At 47.2% G+C, this 25608-nt stretch overlaps 1 protein-coding gene across 1 annotated transcript; it reads right to left on the bottom strand.

Annotated features, from left to right (window-relative positions):
• Positions 1-8191: 8191 nt before the first annotated feature.
• Positions 8192-23330, bottom strand: LOC115083469 (gastrula zinc finger protein XlCGF57.1-like). The gene is made up of 3 exons (XM_029587318.1): positions 22927-23330; positions 14755-14881; positions 8192-12874 (listed from the first exon to the last, which is right to left on the bottom strand). Exons 1-3 carry the CDS (start codon positions 22951-22953, stop codon positions 11262-11264), a joined length of 1767 nt encoding a protein of 588 aa, XP_029443178.1. The 5' UTR covers positions 22954-23330; the 3' UTR covers positions 8192-11261.
• Positions 23331-25608: the final 2278 nt, after the last annotated feature.

Below are 25608 nucleotides of genomic sequence, written 5' to 3'. Positions count from 1 at the left end.
CACACTCCAGAAGGGGTACTCCATCCATGTTCCTTCTTCTCGAAGAAGTTCTCTGTGGAGCGGAATTACAGCAGCAAAGATTGAGAGCTTTTGGCTGTCAAAATAGCTACTTACTCGAAAGAGCCCAACACTGTGTTACAATATAAATGGATCACAAAAGCCTTGAACATCTACATCAAGCTCAGCAGCTAAATTCAAGGCAGGACCGCTGGTCTTTGTTCTTCGCTTGCTTCATCTTCAAACTGCAGTATCGTCCAGCACTCAAGAATCAACAGGCAGATACCCTCTCTTGCTTCTTTCACATCAAGGATGTCCCAGAACCTCCCAGATACATCATAAATCCCATTGAGATATTCCTGGCTATCATGGCCACTGTCTCTCCAAGGAAGATGGTTGTATTTTCCAGACTATGTGAGAAAGTGTTGAAATGGGCCCATGACTCCCATGTTGTAGGTCATGCTCATCAAGCACAAATCCTTGAATTGCTCCAGCAACTCTACTGGTGGCCCCATATGAAGCAAGAGATCAAGGCCTGACTCATGCCCTACTTGTGCATAGGAAGAAAAATGCTGCATGACCAACCCTGGGGACTGTTATGGCTGTTATCAGCCCTTTCCACTTGGCAATAGTGACAATAACATGATCAAATTTGAACTAATGAGTGGAAAGGGGACAATATGTGAATCTACAGGTCTAACACTAAATTTTTAAAAGGAAAATTTTGATAAAATGAGGAAAATAGAAAAAAAATTAAAGGTGAAGCGGAAAAGGTTAAAAGTGTACAATAGATGTGGACATTGCTTAAAAAGACCATCTTAGAAGTGCAGTCCAGATGTATTTCATGCAATAAGAAAGGTGGAAGGGAGGCAAAATGATTACCAGCATGGATAAAAGGTGAGGTGAAAGAAGCTATTTTAGCCAAAAAAACATCCTTCAACAATTGGAAGAAGGATCCATCTGAAGAAATAGGAAAAAGCATAAGCATTGTCAAGTTAAGTGTAAAACATTGATAACAGACTAAGAAAGAATTTGAAATGAAGTTGGTAGTAGAGGCAAAAACGCATAATAAAAACTTTAAAAAATATATCTGAAGCAGGAAACCTGCAAAGGAGTCGGTTGGACCATTAGATGATCAAGGGGTTAAAGTGGCTGTTAGGGAAGATAAAACCATTCCGGAAAGACTAAATTAATTCTTTGCTTCTATGTTTACTAATGAGGATGTTGGGGAGATACCGGTTTCAGAGATGGTTTTCAAAGGTGATAAGTCAGATCAACTAAACCAAATCACTGTGAACCTGTAAGATGTAGTAGGTCAGATTGACAAACTAAAGGGTAGGAAATCACCTGGACCAGAAGGTATGCACCTCAGGGTTCTGAAGAAACTAAAAAATTCAGATCTATTACTTAAAATTGAAACCTATCATTAAATTATCCATTTTTCCTTGAAGACTGTCCTGTGGCCAATGTAACCTCAATATTTAAAAAGGGCACCAGGGGTGATCCGGGAAACTATAGACTGGTGAGCCTGACTTCAGTGCTGGAAAAAATAGTGGAAACTATTCTAAAGATCAAAATCACAGAGCATATAGAAAGACATGTTTTAATGGAACACAGTCAACAAGGGAAATCTTGCCTCACAAATCTGCTTCATTTTTTTGAAGGGGTTAATAAAGATGTGGATAAAGGTGAACTGGTAGATGTAGTGTTTTTGGATTTTCAGAAGGCATTTGACAAAGTTCCTTATGAGAGGCTTCTAAGAAAACTAAAAGTCATGGGATAGGGGGCGATGTCCTTTTGTGGATTACAAACTGGTTATAAACAGGAATGGAGAAATTACTTACCTGATAATTTCGTTTTCCTTAGTGTAGACAGATGGACTCAGGACCAATGGGTATAGTGTACTTCTGTTAGCAGTTGGAGACGGATCAGATTTCAATCTGACTTCAGCCCCTAGTACATATACCCCTGCAGGACGTTCAGCTCTTCAGTATTCTCCTCGAAAAGCATTGTGGATATATGTGTGACTGACTAATTGATTAACTTAAATAACTTGATTAACTTGCATAACATCATAACTTGGTTAAACGTTATAACTTGATTAACTTGATTAATTTGGACTGGTTGATTGACTATAGCTGGAGACCGCCAGGTACACAACCGGAAAGTGTCGACACCCGGTAGGGTGGATGCCCTAGGTAAATGAAACGTGATTTACCCGTGCATCATTTGAAAGTCCATGCGTAAAGGCAGCCAAGGGTGGGATGCTGAGTCCATCTGTCTACACTAAGGAAAACGAAATTATCAGGTAAGTAATTTCTCCATTTCCTAGCGTGTAGCAGATGGACTCAGGATCAATGGGATGTATAAAAGCTACTCCCGAACCAGGTGGGAGGCTGCCCGTGACCCACTTATTACTGCCCTTGCAAATGCTGTGTCCTCCCAAGCCTGCACATCCAGACGGTAGAATCTGGAGAAGGTGTGTATGGAAGACCATGTCGCCGCCCTGCAGATCTCGGCAGGTGACATCATTCTGGTTTCTGCCCAGGATGCTGCCTGGGCTCTGGTAGAATGGGCCTTGATCTGTAAAGGTGGAGGCTGTCCTGCTTCTACGTAGGCCGCTTTGATAACTTCCTTGATCCAGCGGGCTATGGTTGCCCGCGAGGACGCGTCCCCTATGTCTTTCCACTGTGAAGGACGAAAAGGTGGTCCATCTTTCGTATGGGTTCCGACATTTCCAAGTATCTGGATAGGAGTCTGCCGATGTTGAGGTGGCGTAGACTACGGACTTCTTCCGAATTCTTCAAGTCATCCGCCGATGGTAGCGAGATGGTCTGGTTAATTTGGAAATGTGAGACCACTTTGGGAAGGAACGAGGGAACCGTGCGTAGCTGGATGGATCCCGGGGTGAGCCTGAGGAATGGCTCACGGCAGGACAGTGCTTGTAGTTCCAAAATGCGGCGGGCTGAACAATCTGCCAGCAAAAACACAGTCTTTAAGGTTAACAGGCGGAGGGACAGGCCTCGGAGGGGTCTGAAGGCGGTTCCCTCTAGGAAATCCAGAACAAGATTGAGATTCCACAGAGGTGCCAGCCACTTTAGTGGTGGGCGAATGTGTTTGACTCCTCTTAGGAAGCGTGACACGTCTGGGTGAGAAGCTATGCTGTCGCCCTTGCTCTTGGAGCCGTAGCATGACAATGCGGCCACCGGTACCTTGATGGAGTTGAGGGACAGTCCCTTTTGTAGTCCATTCTGTAAGAATTCCAGGATCACAGGAGCTTTAAATGATCGTGGTTTGATGTCATGGTCTTCGCACCAGGCTTCAAATACTCTCCAAATCCTTATATACGTTAATGATGTGGAGAACTTGCTTGCTTGGAGTAGGGTGTCGATTACTGCCCCCGAGTATCCGCTCTTTCTCAGGCGAGCCCTCTCAATGGCCATACCGTAAGAGAGAATTGAGCTGGGTCCTCGTGGAGGATCGGGCCTTGTTGTAGCAGGCCCTGTGTGGGGGCAGAGGTAGGGGATTCCCTGCCAGCAGTCTTCTCATGTCTGCGTACCACGGTTTTCTTGGCCAATCCGGAGCCACTAGAAGAACTAGTCCCCTGTGCAGTTGTATCTTGTGAATGATTGCGCCCAATAGGGGCCACAGCAGGAAGGCATATAATAGGGTCCCCAGTGGCCTGGTCTGTACCAGGGCGTCGATCCCTTGGGACTGCAGTTCCCGCCTGCGGCTGAAGTATATGGGTACTTGAGCGTTGGATCTGTTTGCCAGAAGGTCCATGTCCGGTGTCCCCCACCGGTTCACTATCATTTGGAAGGCTGCGGATGACAGCCTCCATTCTCCTGGGCCTAGACTTTCCCTGCTGAGGAAGTCCGCCATGATGTTGTCTTTCCCGGCGATGTGGACAGCAGACATCTCCTGGAGATTTGCTTCCGCTCATGCCATCAGTGGGTCTATTTCTAGGGACACCTGTTGGCTTCTGGTTCCTCCTTGTCGGTTGATGTAGGCCACTATTATGGCGTTGTCTGACATCACTCTGACCGCTTTGTCTCGAAGTCTGTGAGCGAACTGCAGGCAGGCTAGTCAGACTGCCCGTGCTTCTAGGCGATTGATGTTCCATCCTGCATCTTCTGCATTCCACTGCCCTTGGGCGGTTAACTCCCCGCAGTGTGCTCCCCATCCTCGTAGACTGACATCTGTGGTGAGCAGGGTCCAGGTTGGGGAGGATAGTCTTGATCCTTGATTCATGTGGCTGGTCTGCAGCCACCACTGTAGCTGGGTCCGGACTCTGCCCGGGAGTGTTGGACGTACGGTGTAGTTCTGGGACCGTGAGCTCCATCGTGATAGGAGTGAGTGCTGCAGGGGCCTCATGTGGGCTCACGCCCATGGCACAACTTCCAGAGTGGATGCCATCAGTCCGAGGACTTGCAGGTAATCCCATGCTATGGGACGAGGATCGCTGAGCACGGTTTGTAACCGGTTCCACAGTTTTGATCTCCTTGTGGGAGTCAGGCTGACTTTGTCTTCTTTGGTGTCAAATTGGACGCCTAGGTATTCCAACGACTGTGAGGGCTATAGGGAACTTTTGTTTGTGTTGACCACCCATCCTAGGCTCTCTAGTAGAGTTTTGACTCTGTTGGTTGCTTGGTGGCTTTCCTCTGGTGACTTTGCCCTGTTTAGCCAATCGTCCAGGTAAGGCTGTTCGAGAACTCCTTCCTTCCTCAGTGTTGCCGCCACCCCCACTATTACCTTGGTGAACGTTCGGGATGCAGTGGCTAACCCGAAGGGTAGCGCCCGGAACTGGTAGTGACGGTAGTGCGCCATTTTGCAATACGGCAATATGGCCATACGGCCGGCGCCATTTTGCAATACGGCAACACGATTCGAGTGCAGGAGGTCATTCCCGGACCCCTGCTGGACTTTTGGCAAGCCTTGTGGGGGTCAGGAGGCCCCCCCAAGCTGGCCTAAAGTCCCTGGGGGTCCAGCGGGGGTCCGGGAGCGATCTCCTACGCTCATGACGTCGGGGGACAGGAACCAAAATGGCGCCGGCGCTACCTTTACCCTGTCATATGACAGGGCAAAGGTAGCGCCGGCGTCATTTCTATCAACGCACTCGTGGCCCGAGAGTGGAAGATCACACCGGGACCCCCTCACTGGACCCCAGGTAATTTAAGACATTTTGGGGGGGTTCGGGAGGGTGGGGGATTTATTTTAAAGGGTCGGGGTGGGTTTTAGGGTTGTTTTAGTGTGCCGTTTTTCCCGCCCTCCCCCGATTTACACAATATTTAAAAAAACAAACCACGACGATCCGATTCCCTCTCCCCCCCAGCCAAAATCGATCTTTAAGATGATCGATCACACGATTCACATCTCTACTAGTTCGCTGCTGAACAGGAGGGATCTTTTGAAGGGCATCCTTGTGAGGCGCATTTTGGAAGATGTGTCAGCCGACCAGCTTCGGAGCCAGAGTTGCCTCCTGGCCGTCACCACTGATGACACTCCTCTGGCCGCTGTGCGCACTAGGTCTGAGGCAGCATCCGCAAGGAATGATACTGCTGGTTCCATGACTTCTCCCGGAGCGTTGTTCCTGTCTGAGATAAGCAGGCACATGTTACCACTGTGCAGCAGGTCGCAATTTGTAGAGACATAGCGGCTACGTCAAATGACTGTTTAAGGATGGATTCCAGACGTCGGTTGTGTGCATCCTTCAGCGCTGCTCCTCCCTCCACTGGGATAGTGGTGCGCTTTGCCACCATGCAGACCATGGCATCAACTCTTGGGCATGCAAGGAGATCTTTGGTTGCCAGATCCAGGGGGTACATGGCTGCCAAAGCTCATCCCCTTTTAAATGTGGACTCTAGAGCATTCCAGGTCAATTAGCTGTTGTGCGGCTTGTAACAGAGGGAAATGGCGGGAGGTCTGGCGAAGGCCCTCCAGCAGGGGATTCGGCTTAGGTTCCCCGAAGTCCCTGGGCCTGGGATGGCGAGCTCCATCAGGTATTGGGTGACCAGGTCAGGGAGCTCATCCTTTGTGAAGAAGCATCTCATGGTTCGATGGGACTATGTCCCCGGGGGGAGTTCCCCCTCTTCTAGGGGCTCAACTTCCTCTTCAGAGATGACTCATAGGTGGGGCTTCTGGGTAGTGGAAGCCTTTGCCTAGGTCTTGAAGGGCCTGGGGCATAAAGGTCCTCTGGCGGAGAATGTGGCTGATCAGCCATAGGTTCAATTTGCATTTGAACAAAGGCGTGAATCCCTTTGAAAAACTCCACCCATGAGATAGACGCTGGATCCAAGCTGAGGGGCGTTGGTTCCCTGGGGGTCCCAGTCTGTGGGGGTGTCCCACTGTGCTTTGCTAGATCCGGGGTACCCCCTGAGGAGCTATTACTCGGCCCTGGGTAGGACTGGCCCTGGACTGGATCTCCCAGGGCCTCCTCGCACTGAGTGCACAGGGCGTTGGCCTCCTCACTTTGTGCGGCTCTGATGTGGCATGCTGGGCAGAAGCCTTGAGCCTTTATCCCTGTTTCTGGTGGTGCCATGGCTTGTCGGCGCGTAAACTCTTATGCGCTCCAGTGCGCCTAAGATGTGCGTGGAGTTGTACGCGCAGCTGTGCGCCTAAATCGCAGATATGCGCTCGGTTCGGTATGCATGTAGGGCGCGCGTATTCTTGTGCACCCAGCCCTTGTGCGTGCAACTTATGTGCACAAGGAATTATGTGCATGTAAGACTATGCGCACATGTGCTTTGTGCGACTAGGTCGGACTTGTGCGCTTGGGCCGAACGGTGAAGGGAGCAGCAAATAGGGCCAAGATGGCGATGGCGAGCAGAAGCCCGGCTCAAGGCTTCTGCCCAGCATGCCACATCAGAGCCGCACAAAGTGAGGAGGCCAACGCCCTGTGCACTCAGTGCGAGGAGGCCCTGGGAGATCCAGTCCAGGGCCAGTCCTACCCAGGGCCGAGTAATAGCTCCTCAGGGGGTACCCCGGATCTAGCAAAGCACAGTGGGACACCCCCACAGACCAGATTCAAGCAGAAGATTTCTACCTTTCCTTGTCTTCGGTGCTTCCCAGTTTCGTCCCGGGCGGTCTCCGGCTGCGGGGGGAGAAGGTAAATACCTTCACCGCCGCGCTCGAGTGTGCACCCGCTGCCTCTCAGCCGCGCCCAAAGATCGGGGGCTAGGTCCTCGCCGTGATTCGGCCACCGGACCGAGGCTCACCTCTGAGGGACCATGGAAATCACCTCGGGAATCTCAACTGGGGGAGGTACCCGAGGGTATCACCGCAGGAGAGCGGGGGTCATCTTCAGGTAGATTTCTCCTTTAAATTTGGTTTTCTTCTTTGAATTTGGTTCTAATGCTGTGAAAGTGTGCAGATAGTCCCTAACTGCTATGGAGACGGAAAATACTGAAGAGCTGCACGTCCTGCAGGGGTAAATGTACTAGGGGCTGCCGTCAGATTGAAATCTGATCTGTCTCCAGCTGCTAACAGGAGTACACTATACCCATTGGTCCTGAGTCCATCTGCTACACGCTAGGAAAACAGAGAGCAGGATTAAATGGTCAATTTTCGCAGTGGAAATGTGTAAACAGTGGAGAGCCTCAGGGATGTGTACTTGAACTGGTGCTTTTCAATATATATATAAATGATCTGGAAAGGAATATGGTGAGTGAGGTAATCAAATTTGCAGATGATACAAAATTATTTAGGGTAGTTAAATCACAATGGATTGTGATAAATTGCAGGAGGATCTTGCGAGACTGGATGATTGGGCAACCAAATGGCAGATTAAATATTATATGAACAAGTGCAAGATGATGCATATAAGGAAAAATAACCCATGCTGTAGTTACACGATGTTGGGTTTCATATTAGGAGCTACCAACCAGGAAAAAGATCTGGACGTCATAATGGATAATACATTGAAATCGTTGGCTCAGTGTGCTGCGGCAGTCAAAAAGGGAAACAGAATGGTGAATAAAATGGAAAATGTCATAATGTATCTGTATTAGTCCATGGTGAGACCGCACTGTGAGTACTGTGTACAATTCTGGTTGCTGCATCTCAGAAAAAATATAGTTGCACTGGAGAAGGTACAGAGAAGGGTTACGAAAATGATAAAGGGGATTTTTATTCAGGTATTGTGATTTTGAAAGAAGGGATTTCTGGAGAATGGGTTTTGATACTGTTCACTATTTATTTAGTGATTTTTGTATACCGGCATTCATGTTGATACACATCACGTCGGTTTACAGCATAAATCAAATGCTGGTTACTACATTTGCATATAAAAGAAGGGTAACTTTTTAAACGGTTCATCTAACATATAAAATATAAAATGTCTCAACATAAGCTAAAATACAATAACAATGGATCCAAGTACATCTTAAAATACAAATAAAACTAAAGATCAAAACACATCTTAAAATAGAAAATGTAACAGTTAAAGTATATCACTAAAAATTATCAATAAAAGAAATCAATCCTTGTTGTTAAAGATTTGGTTAAGAAGCCAGGTTTTGACTCCATTTTTAAAAAGTCAGATATCTGTTTCCATCCTCAGCTGTGGTGGTAAAGAGTTCCAAAGGTTGGGCCCGGCAATAGATAAAGCTCTTTCTCGTACAGTGTTCACATGAGCAGATTTTATTGTCGGAATTGGTAAGAGCCCAGCGTTCGCAGATCTGGTTATTCGTGCTGGTACATGGAAATGTAGTGCTGCATTTAACCAGGCGACCTTCTCGTTGAACAGTGATTTGTGTATTAATGTAAGTGTTTTGTATTGTGACCTGTATCCCATAGGGAGCCAGTGAAGCTCTTTCAGAACAGGGGTGATGTGTTCAAATTTCTTAGTGTTAGTCAATACCCTTGCGGCTTTTTGCTATACTGAAGCCTCTTTGGTTGGCCGGCTTCCAGCAGGTTGTGTCAGAGGTCACCTTATCTTTCTGCCAGCAGAAAGCAATCGTGAGGGGGTATTAGGTGTCAAGCACAGTTCTCTGCATATTTGTAAGTTAGGTTAAGCGGTTCTGAATTGGCCCGGCCCAGAACCGGTTCTCTACACGCCTCTGTTCATGCTCTCTGCAGCTCTGAGTTCATCAAGAATCAGATTCAAGCAAAACAATCGCATAACAGGAGGAAACAGAGCAGTGACAAGGAATGGAGGAGAGGGAGAGCATGGGCACATGGGATGTGGGCACATGGGATGTAGGAGGGAGAGAAACACAGAAGAGGGAACAGGGCCTGCAGGAGGATAGGAGACAGAGGGGACAGAAGGGCAGAGAGGACAGATAAGGGAGAGAGATAAAACAGAGGAGAGGGAAGAGACACAGTGGTGGTACAAGGAACAGATAGAACAGTGAGAGCAAGCAGATTCAGGGGCCAAGGGGTAAATATATGTAAATACATGCAAATAAGGGGAGGCACCCCCTTATTTGCATGTATTTACACATGCAAATAAGGGGGTGCCTCCCCTTATTTGCATGTGTAAATACATGCAAATAAGGGGAGGCAGTACACAAGTGTGTAATCCTGGTTGGTGGAAAAGTTGGCAACCTTTGTCTAACCCCCATCCAAAAAAACCCCAAACTCTGAGCTTACCCCTTCATTAGATGCTGACATGATTTCTGACACATATTTGTATATTTATAAAGCAGTTTCATATTTAACAATACCCATTGTTACAGGATTGTACTGAGATGGTAGTGGTGGGTTTCATAATGAATGATGAATTTATCTCAGGGGGGGGTCTAATGAACCTGACATCATTTTGGGAGAAAGAGTAAGGCTAACTTAGGGTATTCAATACTCTTGTACCAGCTCTACCCATAGCACAAAGCCCTTAATACCACACTGGCACCAACCTGCAAAGGTCAGAAGGTGGAAGTAGCCTCATGCTGCTCTTGCATGGTCCTATGAGGGCTGGATAAAGGTAGAGATGTGCGTGCATTGGCCTGCATGGGCCAGAACGAGAAGGCAGCATGCGACTGCCCTCCCATCAGCCAACAAGGAGTAAAGCTGCAGCAGCATCAGATTAATGGGGCAGGAGAGATGGAGGAGACTGCTGGGTGAAAGTGGCCCTGGCTGACTCTGATCCTAGTCTCTCCAATTCACTGCCAGTGCCCTCTTAGCACTCACATTGTGTGAAAGGGAATTTCCTGCTGGAGTCCATGGGGAGTTCTATGCACAGGGAGCGTCTCGATGCATCAGACCCATGGCACTCAGTATAATTCAAACAATTTCTGTATCGCTCTGGCACATTTTCTTGGTCTTTGCAGCATTTGTTAAATGTCATCACGTGTCACCTGTGTGCATTTTTGGGAACGGGGAGAGGCGAGCGTTCCTAAAGAAGCATCTTCTACATTTATTGCATGAGAATGGTCTCTCTCGGGGCAGGGTCTCCATATGAGTTTCTGCAGACCTTGATCAGAATGAACCTCCTTTGTAAGCCAGGGTTTATTGGGGATGATCTCATGTCTCCCCTGCGTGAATTTTCATGTCTTCTGTGAGAATGTTTTATTACACTCATTATATGAAAAAGGTCTCTCATCTGTTAAAACTTTCCTGTTTGAGATTAATGTAAACTTAGCAAGGAAGCTTTTCCTCCACTTAGGACTCCAGTGTGGACTTTCTGGTGTGGTGAGAGCGCAGACTCCCTAATGTACATTTTCCACATTTGGTACATGAGAAGGGTCTTTCTCCTGTGTGGATTTTCGGGTGTTGGGTAGTAAGGAAACATTTGGGTAGTAAGGAAACATTTTTCACACTCGCCGTGCATATATTGCAAGTTTGGCGCATGCGCTGCTGTGAAAATCTACCCCTAAGTGTATGTTTAGCATGAAAGCTTTACCCACACGGAGGTCATGTAAATGGTTTCTAGTGGGGCAAATGGATTTTCTGGTGTTTTGAGAGATTTTGCTTCCTAATAAAGGACCTTCCATATTTAATCCATGAGAATGGCCTCTCTAATGTGTGAGTTTTCATGTGTTTTGTGAGATGAACCTTCTGCATGAAGCTATTACAATCAATGCATGAGAATAGTCACTCCCCTGTGTGGATTATCATGTGTCTTGTGAGGGATGCCTTCACAGGGAAGCTTTTATTACATTCAGTACATGAGAATGGTCGCTCCCCTGTGTGGATTCTCATGTGTTGTGCGAGGGCACCCTTCTCCGTGAAGCTTTTATTACATTCAGTACATGAGAATGGTCGCTCCTGTGTGGATTCTCATGTATATTGTGAGATCACCCTTCACAGCAAAGCTTTTATTACATTCACTACATGAGAATGGTCGATCCCGTGTGGATTATCATGTGTCTTATGAGGGATGCCTTCACAAGGAAGCTTTTATTACATTCAGTACATGAGAACGGTCGCTCCTCTGTGTGGATTCTCATGTGTGTTGTGAGATCACCCTTCTGCATGAAGCTTCTATTACATTCAGTACATGAGAATGGTCGCTCCCCTGTGTGGATTCTCATGTGTGCTGCGAGGGCACACTTCTGCATGAAGCTTCTATTACATTCAGTACATGAGAATGGTCGCTCCCCTGTGTGGATTCTCATGTGTAGTGTGAGGGCACCCTTCACAGTGAAGCTTTTATTACATTCAGTACATGAGAATGGACGCTCCCCTGTGTGGATTCTCGTGTGTTGTGCGAGGGCACACTTCACAGGGAAGCTTCTATTACATTCAGTACATGAGAATGGTCGCTCCCCTGTGTGGATTTTCATGTGTTTTGTAAGTGCACCCTTCTCAATGAAGCTTTTAATACATTCAGTACATGAGAATGGTCGCTCCCCTGTGTGGATTTTCATGTGTTTTGTGAGATCACCCTTCTGCATGAAGCTTCTATTACATTCAGTACATGAGAATGGTCGCTCCCCTGTGTGGATTCTCATGTGTGCTGTGAGGGCACCCTTCACAGGGAAGCTTTTATTACATTCAGTACATGAGAATGGTCGCTCCCCTGTGTGGATTTTCATGTGTTTTGTAAGTGCACCCTTCTCCAGGAAGCTTTTAATACATTCAGTACATGAGAATGGTCGCTCCCCTGTGTGGATTCTCATGTGTTGTGCGAGGGCACACTTCTCAGGGAAGCTTTTATTACATTCAGTACATGAGAATGGTCGCTCCCCTGTGTGGATTCTCGTGTGTTGTGCGAGGGCACACTTCTCAGGGAAGCTTTTATTACATTCAGTACATGAGAATGGTCGCTCCCCTGTGTGGATTTTCATGTGTTTTGTAAGTGCACCCTTCTCCAGGAAGCTTTTAATACATTCAGTACATGAGAATGGTCGCTCCCCTGTGTGGATTCTCATGTGTGCTGTGAGGGCACCCTTCACAGGGAAGCTTTTATTACATTCAGTACATGAGAATGGTCTTTCACCCGTGTGGATTCTCATGTGTTTTGTGAGCGCACCCTTCTCCAGGAAGCTTTTATTACATTCACTACATGAGAATGGTCGCTCCCCTGTGTGGATTCTCATGTGTCTTGTGAGGTCACCCCGTCCCATGAAGCTTTTGTTACATTCAGTACATAATAATGGTCGCTCCCCTGTGTGGATTTTCATGTGTGTTGTGAGGGCACCCTTCACCGGGAAGCTTTTATTACATTCAGTACATGAGAATGGTCGCTCCCCTGTGTGGATACTCATGTGTGTTGTGACATTGACCTCCATCTCACATGCAGTGACTCCCTCCCGTGAGTCTCCTGTCCGCTCTCCCTGCTTCTTCTTAGACTCCTGCTGACTATTCCTTGTGTTTCTCCTCTCAGTCCCCTGTGAAACATTCTCACAGACATTTCCTGATTCTCTTGGGATCAGTCCTGCTTCCGTAGGATGTTCTTCTTGATTCTCCTCTTTTATGTGCTGTGTGACCTCATCACTTGCTGGTAATAGAAGAAGACATTAATCATGCATTAGTGACCATGCAAATGGATCTGGGTTTCTGATCCTATAATCACTGCTCTGGCAGTGTCACACAGTGGTATAGCTGTGCATGTCTGACCAACCACTGGTGACCATGAAAAACTTCTAACAATGAGGTTTGCACAAAAAGCCTTATGAGATGAGCTCCTAAATACGTATAACCTAGAGGAGAGGAGAAAGGGGGAGATAGGATAGAGACACTTACATTCCTGAAAGGTAATAATGCTCAAGAAGTAAATGTCTTTTGAATGGAAAATAATTTGTAGAGCAAGGTTCCAAAGAGGGAGACTAGGAATAATATCAAGAGATATTTTTTGGTCACAGAGTGTGGTGGATGCCTGGAATTAGCTCACGGAAGTGTTGGAGATGAAAACTGTAACAGAATATAAAAAATAACAGCAGGATAAACAGAAGAGAGAGAGAAGATGGAGAGAATGAGAGATAAGAGGTCAGGAATGTAGGCGAGCTTGCTGGAAACAGCAGATACTCCATAGATAAAACCTGAGAGGGAGAGAAGAGGGAGGAGAGTGGGGGGTAGGATAAGCTTGGAGGGCAAGGATGAGAGTTACCACGGAGGGACAGGACTGAGATTGATATCCAGAGAAGGGCAGGTATGATGACAGTAAAGACAGTGAGATTCTCTTAGGGTGAGAGGAAGAAAACTTTGTAAAGCAATGGACAAGGCAGAAGACAGAATGGCCGAGGAGGTGGAGAATATGGGAGGCTGACAGGGCACCTGATGTTCCCAATGGACAGAAGTGGGGAATGAGATTGGGTAGGGTTAGCATCAGGAAGGGGAAGGAGAATGGATCCATAGATAGGGGAGAAGGGAAAAATGGCCATGAGACAGCTAGAAATATGCAGACAAGCTGAAACCTCCCTATTATATCAGTGCAAGGCTAAGTATGTCACAGGGTAATGACATTCATGAAGCAAGCTCAGACCTCTTCTATCCTGCTGTTCATGTTCAGCTAATTGTAAAACAAGAATGCATACGACCGTACGTGCACGTGGGAGCGAGTGAGCAAAGATACGCTGGAGTTTTAAATCACGTGCACAAGTACGTGTGTATGATGTAAAATACGCCCAGCATGTGTACTCGAGCAGATGTAAAGCACATTCCTTCCTTAAGAATTCGTCGGCTTTAACGCATGCAGGGAAGAGGATTTTAAAACCTGCTCAGGTTAAAGTCATTCCCAGTTTTACCCATTAGCCCACCAGTTTGCCCAGTCTATCTCAGGGTTATCCAGACCCTTCTAGTTTTTCATCCTGCACTCCCCCCAGTTGAGCAAGACCCCTCACCCTGTCGTGTTAGTCCTAAAAAGTGATTTCTGCAGACTTACACCTCATCAGGAGCAGCAGGAAATATACGCAGCTTACGGTGCGCCACGAGCAGCGGCCGCCGGATTTACACACTTAACTGCTGGCCCTGCCCCTTTTTAGCACGAGCAAGTAATTAGCTGCCTCTGAAATTCATGTCGCTCACGTGCGGCCACGTATTCATCTTTTAGTGCGAGTAACGCTTTTAAAATTTGGCCCATTCAGTTCTGTATCCGAGCAGGTGGGATCAGTAGTCCTGGTCCTGCTGCTGAGGGCTCAGTAAAGTCCCTTGAGAAACTTTGTGGATGCTCCCCAGCAAGTGCCTCATGTAAGACATCTGAGATAAATTCCTAGACTGCCTCGTAGGGGCCGTCTCACATGAGAAGATCCAAACAACCAATCTCAGGTGCCAGCTCAGACACAGAGCAATGCTTGAGCTGGAGTCAGGAGAAAAGTCACAGACGACCTTCAGTAAATCAGCCCTCGAGTCCGCTAAACATGCAGATAATGCAATTTTTACCTAGGGAGATGAGGGCCTCACAATTCTCCTTCATCACCTCCCTGTAAAGCTCCTTCTGCCCTTCATTTAAATACCCCCACTCCTCCTGGGAGAAAGAGACAGCGATGTCCTCAAAGGTCACCGGCACCTGAAACACAAACCATAAACACTCAGTGACACGTGGAGGGGCTCAGTGTGCATTAGATCTCAGCTGGATTTATTCTCCTAACATTTTATCATGGAAAAGAGGACACCAGGACCCCTCTTCCCCAGGAAATGCCAGATTTGTTTCCTCTGTGTTGCCCCTAGAATCAGTTTCCTCCCTAGACCCCAATATTTTCAAATCAAACATTATATTCTCTAATACCAGAGACAGAGAATATGAAATGTCATTGCGTGGATAAATCACATTATAATAAAAAGGAAGCTATAAGAGCATTATCCAGAACATCAGGTTCTATTCCATGTGCTAAATCCTAACAGGGCAGGAAGAGTTTGGTGTCCTGGGCAGTGACATTTCTCCCATTGTGATGTACTAATTCTGTATTCAGGGGTGTTGCAAACCATGGGCACACAGGGATCGTGCCCCAAATCTCAAACAGCTGTTTGGTTTCCTTCTGTGCAGGTAAAAGGAAAGGAGAAATTAACACTTACCTGATAATTTCCTTTCTTCTGCAATCAGGCAGGTCAATCCACACAAATGGGTTATGCACCTCTACCAGCAGGTGGAGACAGAGCAAAAGCTGATGGCACAGACCTATAGCTCTGTCCCGACATCAGCCCGCAAGTATTCTCTGGAAAAGCCAAACTGTGGACAAACTGATTATTCTTGAATATAACCACTTATGCTTCCAACCAAGTGAGAACACTGAGCTCAGTCGAGCTGGTCATGACACTTACCAGTCCTCAAACGAGTAACAGATATAACACTCGTCGTTTGTACCTAAAGGACAAACTGAAAGCAAGACGGCAGCCGAGGATGGACGGTGGATCAGCCTGCCTTCCTTAGAGGGAAAGACATTTTTTTATTTTAATTTTATCAGGTAAGTAGGAATTTCTGCTTCCTGTTCACTCAGGCAGGCCAATCCACACCAGTGGGATGTACCAAAGCTGCCCAGGGACCCAGCAACATCGCACATGCTAAGGCTGGTGTCCTCTTGTGCACAAATGATCAAGCAGAATGCCTGGAAAGGTGCGTAAGGACGACCACTGATGACATCCAAAATTCAATAACTGACTATAGTTGCCTGCGCCGCTGGCTCACCCTGTTTACCTCCACCATGGAGCATAGTTGACCAGACTTACTGAGAGGAATAATTACCTCCAAGTACTGCATCAGATGCCACTTGACAGCCAGAGCATGCAAGAGACTATATTCACTCTCCTCTGTATTCTTTTCCAGTGTGGCCAGGGAAATAAACAGAGTCAAATAAAATTCTGAAACCAATTTCAGCCAAAAGAAGGTAGAGTCCGAAGCTGTACCACCCTCAGAGTCACAGGCAGGAATGACGCATGGAAAGAAAAAGACTGGAGCTCAGAAACTTGACGTGCTGAGCAGATTACCCCTAGAACAAACAGTCTTCAAGGAAAATACCTTCAAGAAGAAGCTATGTTGCAGTTGAAAAGGTAGGACTTGAAAGGAATCCACAATCAGATTAAGTTACCATAAGGACACTGGTAGCCATAAGGGAGGACGAAGATGCTTAACTTCCTTCAAGAACCGAGACACATCCAAACAGGGAGACAAAAACCCAAGAACTCGGCTCCTGTAACAGGTGAGTGCTGCCACTTGAACCTTCAAGGAGTTAAGGTCCAAGCCTTTAAGCAATCTGTCCTGAAAAATTCGAAATTATTCAAATTTCCACTTTGGGAGGCTGAGAACCTCGCTCCTCACACAAGGCCTCAAAAACTCGCCCAACTCTCACATAAACCAGAGATATAGAAATAAATATATATTTCTTTTTATTTTAGCCTGATGCAAAGTGAAAGCACTGCAGCAGAATAACCATGCTTCAATAACTTGAGCCCTCTCAAGGGCCAAAGTGTAAGAGAAAATCGACCCGCATTGTCATGTAGAATGGGTCCCTACAGCCATACATCCTTCCCGGGTGGTAGCCTAAGAGGTCTTCCCACCAGCAGCTACTGCAGATCAGTATACCACAGCCATCGGGCCCAATCCGTAGCAGGGTTTCAATGCAATCTTTCAATCATCCCATTCAAATCCAACCCCAACAAAACAGGATCCTCTTTGTTTCGCCTGAGTCTCAGGATTTGAATGATGATAATTTTAGTATGTATGGTATGAGTGGGGTCAATGACGAAAATGTCCTTTATATTTATTTATTTATTTATAACTTTTATATACCAAGGTTCAATTAACAAGATTAATTATCACTTCGGTTTACATTATAACAGCAAAAACAACAGAGACAAGTCTTGTTTTACAATGAACAGGGTGGAATAACCTGGATAAATAACAATGAACAGGGTAGAATAACCTGGAAAAACATAAAATAGGTGCAGAAAGTATAGAGAATTGGGACTGTGTAACTTGGGCAAAAGCAGGGACATTAAATGGGGGGGGGGGGGGGGACTATAAAGGCAACAAGTTGGATAGAGTCCTCATGATGTGGATAAGAGCCAAGGCTGAAGTGAGTAGTTATGGGAAGGCTTGTTCGAATAACAAAGTCTTAAGTCTCTTCTTAAAGGTGATTGGACATCGTTCCAGCCTCAGTTCAGGAGGGAGCAGGTTCCATTGCTTGGGGCCCGAGACGGATATAGCTCTCTTGCTGAAGGAGGTCTTGGTGGTAGATGCTTGAAGAGTGCCTCTCTGGGCCCGTCTAATTGGACGGACCGAGGTGTGGAGTTGCAGAGGTATTGTAAGATCCAGAGGAGTAGTGTTGTGAATGGCTGTTAGTAGTTTATGAAGGATTCTGAACTTAATTGGTAGCCAATGAAGATTCTTTAAAATTGGAGTTACATGATCCCTCTTATTGGATTTTGTAAGGATCCTGGCTGTGGCGTTCTGTAGAAGCTGGAGAGGTTTAAGTGAAATATCAGGCAGGCCGTGAAGTAGAGAGTTGCAATAGTCTATTTTGGAAAATATGATGGCTTGTAAAACTGACCTAAAATCATGGAAATGGAGGAGGGGTCTTAGTCGCTGAGTTGTTGATGAAGCCAGAGAAGTTCATTTGGCTGTCTATGATTACCCCGAGGTTTATTACCTTGGGTGAGAAAGTAGGGGACATTGACTGTTGAGTGATGTTTAGTGGTACGCTGCCATCTTGTGTGATTAGGATGTATTCTGTTTTTTCAGTGTTGAGTAACAAATTCAGCTTTGAAAGGAGGTTGTTAATGTGGGTGAGGCAGGCATTCCAGTAGACAAGAGTTTTTTGCAGCGAATCAGTGATCGGTATCAGAATTTGAACATCATCAGCATACAGATAATGAGTAAGTTTCAGCTCGGAGAGTAGATTGCAAAGGGGGAGAAGATAGATATTGAATAGTGTCGGGGATAAAGAAGAACCTTGAGGGACTCCTAGGGAGGAGATGAAAGGGGGGGATTCTTTGCTGTTAATCTTGACTTTATAACGCCTATTTTGGAGGAAGGATTTGAACCAGTTTAGTAATGTAGTAACTAAACTACATTTAGTAACAGTTTATATGTATTTTAAGTGGTGTAAGGAATTAAATGAGTAATATATTTGAGGTTTGTAAAATTTTCTAATAAATATACAGTGTGAAATAAATGATACATTATTGCTTTTTGTGAAATATTTAGTTGGAAGTGTTTCCTTAGGTTTTGAGATTAATTGGGTTTAGGAAACAAGATATACCTTCTGTTATTTATTTAATGTTTTTTTTTATATCCCAGTGTTCGTGTTGACATCATACCAGTTTACATATAACTTATAACAAGAGAGAAAATACATTTAACAGAGGGAATGCAACCAGGCGGGGGAATAGAGGGGCTTAAGATAATAAGGCAACAAGTATTTACAGTATTAACATTTGGCATGCAACAAAAATTTACAGTATTTACAGTTGGTGGCTTCTATTCTTTTTTTTCTGGTATAAGGGTGAAAGGGGGTGAGAGGGAGGGAGTGGAAGGGCGGGGGGGCTTGGGGGGGTAGTGAGATTCTAGGTACTGCTATGGTAGAGGAAGCGGCTAATCTGGGAAAGCTTGCTTAAAGAGCCATGTTTTTAGCTTTTAATTGAATTTTTGCATACAGGTTTCAAGACGAAGGTCCAGGGGCATAGAATTCCAGAGGGTAGGTCCTGTTATAGAGAAGGCTCACTTTTGTGGATATCAGGTGATAGGTCCTGTGTGGGGGGATGGGTACGGTGCCTTTATAAGCTGCTCTAGTGGGGCGTGAAGGGGCGTATAGGCGAAGGGAATTATCGAGCCAGTTCATATTGTCGTTGTGAATGGTTTTATGTATAGTACAGAGTGTCTTGTAGAGCAGCGATTCTCAACCGGTGTGTCGCGACACACTAGTGTGTCGCCAAGCACCGGCAGGTTTGTCGCGAGCTCCCGGTCTCTCCCGCTGCTCTTTCTGCCCTGCTGCCGTTGCCGCCGGGCTATCAGCACGTTCAAGCCCAGCAGGAACGGCAGCGATGGTAGAAGAAGTAGAGTGGCACCCGCGGCTGGGCCTTTTCTTCTTCCCCCCCCCCCCCCCCGTGACCCGGAACCGGAAGTGATATGCGGTGCGCGGGAAGGAGAAAGACCGTGCCACGTGATAAAGTAGCAGCGGCAGCTGCAGCATCGGCCCCCGAGCAATTGAAGCAGCTGGTAATCGAGAAAGGAGACAGCAGCATGAGCCTCCCGCGGCCGATAGGATTCTTCTTTCTTGGCCTGCGGGGGCTGGAGGAGGAGGCTGCTGCAGCTACCATTTCTGCTCGGGGGGGGGGGGGGGGGGAGTAGAGGAAGTGAGTGAGAGAAAGAGAGAGAAGCAGCCAGCCAGCCTGTGTGTAAGTGAGAGAATGTATTTGATTGAGAGCATGTGTGTGATCGAGAGAAACTGGTCAGAGAGCTGATGTGTGTGTGTGTGTGAGAGAAAAAGCATGGAAGTGAGAAATCTGGATATGTGAGAAAGCATGGGAGTAAGAAGCCTGGTGTTGCGGGGGGTGTGTGAAAAAGCATGCGAGTGAGAAGCCTGATTATGTGAGAGAGAGCATGGGAGTGGGAAGCCTGTGTGTGTGTGCATGCATGAGCGAGAGACTGGTTGGTAAGGTGACTGTGTGTGTGAGAGAAAGAGACTGGTGTGTGTGAATGTGAGAGAAATAATGAGATTCAGGGAATGAGAAGCCTGTGCAGTGGAGAGCGAGCATGGAAATGAGAGAGAGACTGGTGTGTGTGTGTAACAGAGAGAAAGTGATTATGGGAATGAGAAGCCTGTGCATGTGAAGAGAGTGAGCATGGGAGTGAGAAACCTGGGTGTGTGTGACACAGCATGGGAGTGAGAAGCCTGTATATGTAAGACAGAACATGGAAATGGGAAGCCTGTGTGTGTGTATGCATGAGAGAGATCAGGTGACTGGTGTGTGTTGTGTGTGAGAGAGAGAGAGAAAGAAAGTGATTATGGGAATGAGAAGCCTGTGCATGTGAAGAGTGAGCATGGGAGTGAGAAACCTGGGTGTGTGTGAGACACAGCAAGGGAGTGAGAAGCCTGTATATCTGAAAGAGAACATGGGAACGGGAAGCTTGTGTGTGTGTATGCATGAGAGAGATCAGGTGACTGGTGTGTGTTTGTGTGTGTCTGTGAGAGAAAAAAAGTGATTATGGGAATGAGAAGCCTGTGCATGAGGAGAGAACAAGCATGGGAGTGAGAGACTGGTGAGTGTGTGTGTGTGAGACAGAGAAAGTGATTATGAGAGTGAGAAGCCCGTATATGTAAGTAGAACACAGGAGTGGGAAGCCTGTGTGTGTGTGTATGGCATGAGAGAAACTGTTCAGGAAGGTGACTGGTGTGTGTGTCAAAGACTGGGAGATGATTGGTGTGTGAGAGACAGAAACTGGTCATGGGGGCATGACTGGTATGGTGTGTGTGTGAGAGACATGGGACTAAGGAAGAGGACCATGAGTATAGAGCTTAGCCTCTACTGCTGCTTCTGCTGTGTGCTATGGCCTGCATGGAAGAGGAGTAGGAGAGCTGCTGGAGGGGGTAAGTAAAGGTGGCTTTTTAAGTTTATTTTTCTTGATTGACTGCCATTTTAATTATTTAATATTATGTGATGTGTCTGCTTTTTTTGAAATATTTTATTGTGTTTGGAGAATTTTTAATAGTTTTTATGAGTTTTTAATTGCTGGATGTTATTCTGTTCATAGCTGTTTTGAAACATTTATTCTGCTTATTAGTGTAGTTTTACAATTATTTCTGTGTGGGGATCTATAGCTGCTTGCTAGTTCTGTTTTCCTAATAAGAGGTGTATTGGTTTTTAGGGCCTGATTTAATATTTGTAGTGTTGCCTTTTCATAGATAGGGTTGCTCCTGTTTGAGTGTATTCCATAATACAGGTGTAACTGTGTGCGGATTAGTTTATGTGCATTACTACAGATCCTGGGAGTATGTTAGGTCGGTTCTGTGTCTGTTATGGAGATGAGATATTTTACTAGCATGTAAGCGTTTTATCAGTCTTATTTGTTGTGTTTTCTCAAGAGGACATACATTGGTGGTAAACTGCTGTCTTTTCATAAGTAGGGCTATTGAGGCTGGAAGTAGAAGGAGTTTGAGTTGCTGTTACTGCGATGACACCAGAACCAGAATATCTTTTTTGTAGGGTGAGTTGTATGGGGAATGTCGTAATTCTGCTTTACATCCATTATTGTGGGTCAGGGGGGTTCCCGTGGATGCAAACTGTGCTTTTACATCTAGCCCCTTGATGATTATGGGTCAGTGTGTCACGCATGTGAGAACCATCTGTCAGGTGTGTCCCGACAGAAAAAAGGTTGAGAACCACTGTTGTAGAGTATACGGTCAGGAATTGGGAGCCAGTGTAGTTCCTTAAGGGTCGGGGTGATGTGATCTGATTTGCGAGAGTTGGTTAGAATTCTGGATGCTTCATTTTGAAGGATTTGTAATGGTTTAATGGTGGAGGCGGGGAGGCCAAGGAGTAATGAGTTGCAGTAGTCGATTTTTGTGAGGATCGTGGCTTGGAGGACAGTGCGAAAATCGTTGAAGTGGAGGAGGGGTTTTAGTTTTTTTTAAGGACATGGAGTTTGAAAAAGGAGTCTTTTATGGTGGGGGAAGGTAAAAAAATAACAGGAAGCAGAAACTGAGAGGGTCCTTAAGCATGAGGAGCTGCTGCTGCTGTATGAGGGGGGAGAGAAGCATGAAGGAGAGCCTGAGCGGATGCAGAGAATAAGGAGCCCAAAGAATGGATTCAGTGACTGGCTGGGGGGATGGGAACAGAAAGCCCTGCAGCCATTCTCCTGCCCCCCTCCTACCTGCTGAGCAGAAAGCCCCGCAGCCATTCTCCTGCCCCTTCTCCAGAGCAGGATTTCCTGCCCCGGCTCCCTCCCTGCACGGTGCCTGGGGTGGGGGATGGGATCAGTCCCAGGCTGCATCCCCTGCCCCCCTCCTGCCAGTCTCCTACCTGCTGAGCAGAAAGCCCTGCAGCCATTCTCCTGCCCCTTCTCCAGAGCAGGATTTCCTGCCCCGGCTCCCTCCATGCACGGTGCCTGGGGTGGGGGATGGGATCAGTCCCAGGCTGCATCCCCTGCCCCCCTTCCTGCCAGTCTCCTACCTGCTGAGCAGAAAGCCCTGCAGCCATTCTCCTGCCCCTTCTCCAGAGCAGGATTTCCAGCCCCGGCTCCCTCCCTGCACGGTGCCTGGTGTGGGGGATGGGATCAGTCCCAGGCTGCATCCCCTGCCCCCCTCCTGCCAGTCTCCTACCTGCTGAGCAGAAAGCCCTGCAGCCATTCTCCTGCCCCTTCTCCAGAGCAGGATTTCCAGCCCCGGCTCCCTCCCTGCACCGTCCCTGGAGTGGGGGATGGGATCAGTCCCAGGCTGCATCCCCTGCCCCCCTCCTGCCAGTCTCCTACCTGCTGAGCAGAAAGCCCTGCAGCCATTCTCCTGCCCCTTCTCCAGAGCAGGATTTCCTGCCCCGGCTCCCTCCCTGCACCGTCCCTGGGGTGGGGGATGGGATCAGTCCCAGGCTGCATCCCCTGCCCCCCTCCTGCCAGTCTCCTACCTGCTGAGCAGAAAGCCCTGCAGCCATTCTCCTGCCCCTTCTCCAGAGCAGGATTTCCAGCCCCGGCTCCCTCCCTGCACGGTCCCTGGGGTGGGGGCAGATTCAGGCTCCGCTGCTGTCTCAGGGTTTTCAGCTTCCGGTCTCAGCACCACGTTCTGTACAGGGAGCACCGCCCCCTTCCAGCAGGAAGTGACATCACCAAGGAAGAGGAAGTGGGAACTGCAGCCGCGGCACAAGGAGCTGTTAGAAACCGAAACTTGACGGTAGGAAAAGACCCCCATGGCCCATCTAGTTGGGATGGACGCTGGGAAATGTAGTCCTGCACTGCCTTTGCTCAGTTTTTTGGGAATTGTGGGAAATGTAGTCCTAGGGCGTGGGTTGTTGCAATTGGCTGATTAATAAAGCCAAGTCCTGTTCCTTTTATAAAAACCAAAATGGGTAACTCTGCAGCCTCTCAGAGAGACGGGGGGGGGGGGGGGGCAGGGGAAACAGGGGGAAAGAAAGGAGGAGGGGAGAGCAGGGAGGTGGGAGAAGGAAGGAGGGAAAAGGGAGGGATTGTGGGGAGAGAGCAGGGTGAAGAGGCGCAGGAGGGAGGGAGACTGGGAAGGATCAGGGAGAGGGTAAGTGAGAGAGAGGATGTGAGAGAGCCCCCTCTGACTGCTGCCCTCTGCCGTCCCCGCCCAGCACTGACAGCAGGAGCTGAGGCTGCTCACAAGGCTGCAGGATTCAGGATCAGCTGGGACTGCGCTCTCAGGAATATTGGGACCGGCAGCTCAGATTCATACATTATACCTGGAAGGAGAGCATCAGCTGATGAGGAAGGAAGCAATCCTGGAGCTAGGACCTGCCCTCAAGATGATGTAGTATCCTCTAGCACTGAGAATAGTTCTCCAGGAGCAGGGGCCCAGGAGGGAAGACTGGGAGCTCAGATTCATACATTATACCTGGAAGGAGAGCATCAGCTGATGAGGAAGGAAGCAATCCTGTAGCTAGGACCTGCCCTCAAGATGATGTAGTATCCTCTGCCACTGAGAATAGTTCTCCAGGAGCAGGGGCCCAGGAGGGAAGACTGGGAGCTCAGATTCATACATTATACCTGGAAGGAGAGCATCAGCTGATGAGGAAGGAAGCAATCCTGTAGCTAGGACCTGCCCTCAAGATGATGTAGTATCCTCTAGCACTGAGAATAGTTCTCCAGGAGCAGGGGCCCAGGAGGGAAGACTGGGAGCTCAGATTCATACATTATACCTGGAAGGAGAGCATCAGCCTGATGAGGAAGGAAGCAATCCTGTAGCTAGGACCTGCCCTCAAGATGATGTAGTATCCTCTGACACTGAGAATAGTTCTCCAGGAGCACGGGCCCAGGAGGGAAGACTGAGAGCTCAGATTCATACATTATATCTGGAAGGAGAGCATCAGCATGATGAGGAAGGAAGCAATCCTGTAGCTAGGACCTACCCTCAAGATGATGTAGTATCCTCTGGCACTGAGAATAGTTCTCCAGGAGCACGGGCCCAGGAGGGAAGACTGGGAGCTCAGATTCATACATTATACCTGGAAGCAAAGCATCAGCTTGATGAGGAAGGAAGCAATCCTGTAGCTAGGACCTACCCTCAAGATGATGTAGTATCCTCTAGAACTGCGAATAGTTCTCCAGGAGCAGGGAACCAGGAGGGAAGACTGGGAGCTCAGATTCATAAATTATACTTGGAAGGAGAGCATTAGCTTGATGAGGAAGGAAGCAATACTGTAGATAGGACCTGCCCTCAAGATGATTTAATTTCCTCTAGCACTGAGAATAGTTCTCCAGGAGCACGGGCCCAGGAGGGAAGACTGGGCAATGAAATACACTACATCCATCAGCTCACCATGCTGACTGTGTCCCATTAACCCGTGTTTTCTATATGTTCTGTGATTTTGTTCTTTAGAAAACATTCCATGATTTTTACCAGCACTGAATTCAGACTCAGTGGTCTAGAATTTCCCCAAACACCCATGGATCCCTTTGTATAGATTGGGGTTCCACTGGCCACCCTCTAATCTTTGTGCACAATTATAGGTTACACATTATTAATAGTAATAGATTACAATTTCATTTTTTAGTTCTTTTGTAACTCTGGTGTGTATTCCAACTGTTCTGGGTGTTTTTTGGGTCCTTACGTACTGGCCTCCTGCATCTGAAAAGAGGTAGCCTGCATTTGATCTCCCGGGCCATTCACCCCATTATCTTGGGATACCGTGACTCCAACAGCATCATCCACACTTTGACTGAGCTACCCTACAACTCACCCAGTGGGACTGTGAGTGTATGGATTCATGGCTGGAGCAGGTGGAACCTCCTCAGCCTATAACCGTGGCTACAACTCTTCTGGAGTTTCCTCCTCAGTATGTGGAATATACAGACGGCCCTGTTATGGACATATTTACCCTTTCCCGCTTCATGAGACTCAGGTTATGTCTGATTATATCCAGGAAAACTTGAAAAATGTATTTATCCATCCTTTATCTTCTCTAGATGAGGAAAGGTTCTTCTTCATTGTGAAGAACGATGGCTCCCTCAGTGCATAGACTACCGCAAACTGAACGCCATCACAAAGAAGGACTGGTTATCCACTACCACTAACCACAGAGCTCTTCGACTGCATTTAAGCACTAAGATTTTCAAAAGGCTGGACCTCAGAG

Source organism: Rhinatrema bivittatum, chromosome 2, assembly GCF_901001135.1.
Source record: "Rhinatrema bivittatum chromosome 2, aRhiBiv1.1, whole genome shotgun sequence".
In the NCBI taxonomy this organism is placed as follows: Eukaryota; Metazoa; Chordata; class Amphibia; order Gymnophiona; family Rhinatrematidae; genus Rhinatrema; species Rhinatrema bivittatum.
Note: the sequence above shows the minus strand (reverse complement) of the source record. Positions and strands in the feature narration are given on the sequence as shown.

Excerpts from the sequence above, each read along its gene's own strand:
- LOC115083469 (XM_029587318.1), bottom strand. The coding sequence starts at position 22,953 with ATGGCTGCAGGGCTTTCTGCTCAGCAG. Across the intron at positions 14,882-22,926 it reads CAGGGCTTTCTGCTCAGCAG|GTGCCGGTGACCTTTGAGGA; the intron begins GTAGGAGACTGG and ends TTTGTGTTTCAG. Across the intron at positions 12,875-14,754 it reads TGAGGCCCTCATCTCCCTAG|CAAGTGATGAGGTCACACAG; the intron begins GTAAAAATTGCA and ends TTCTATTACCAG.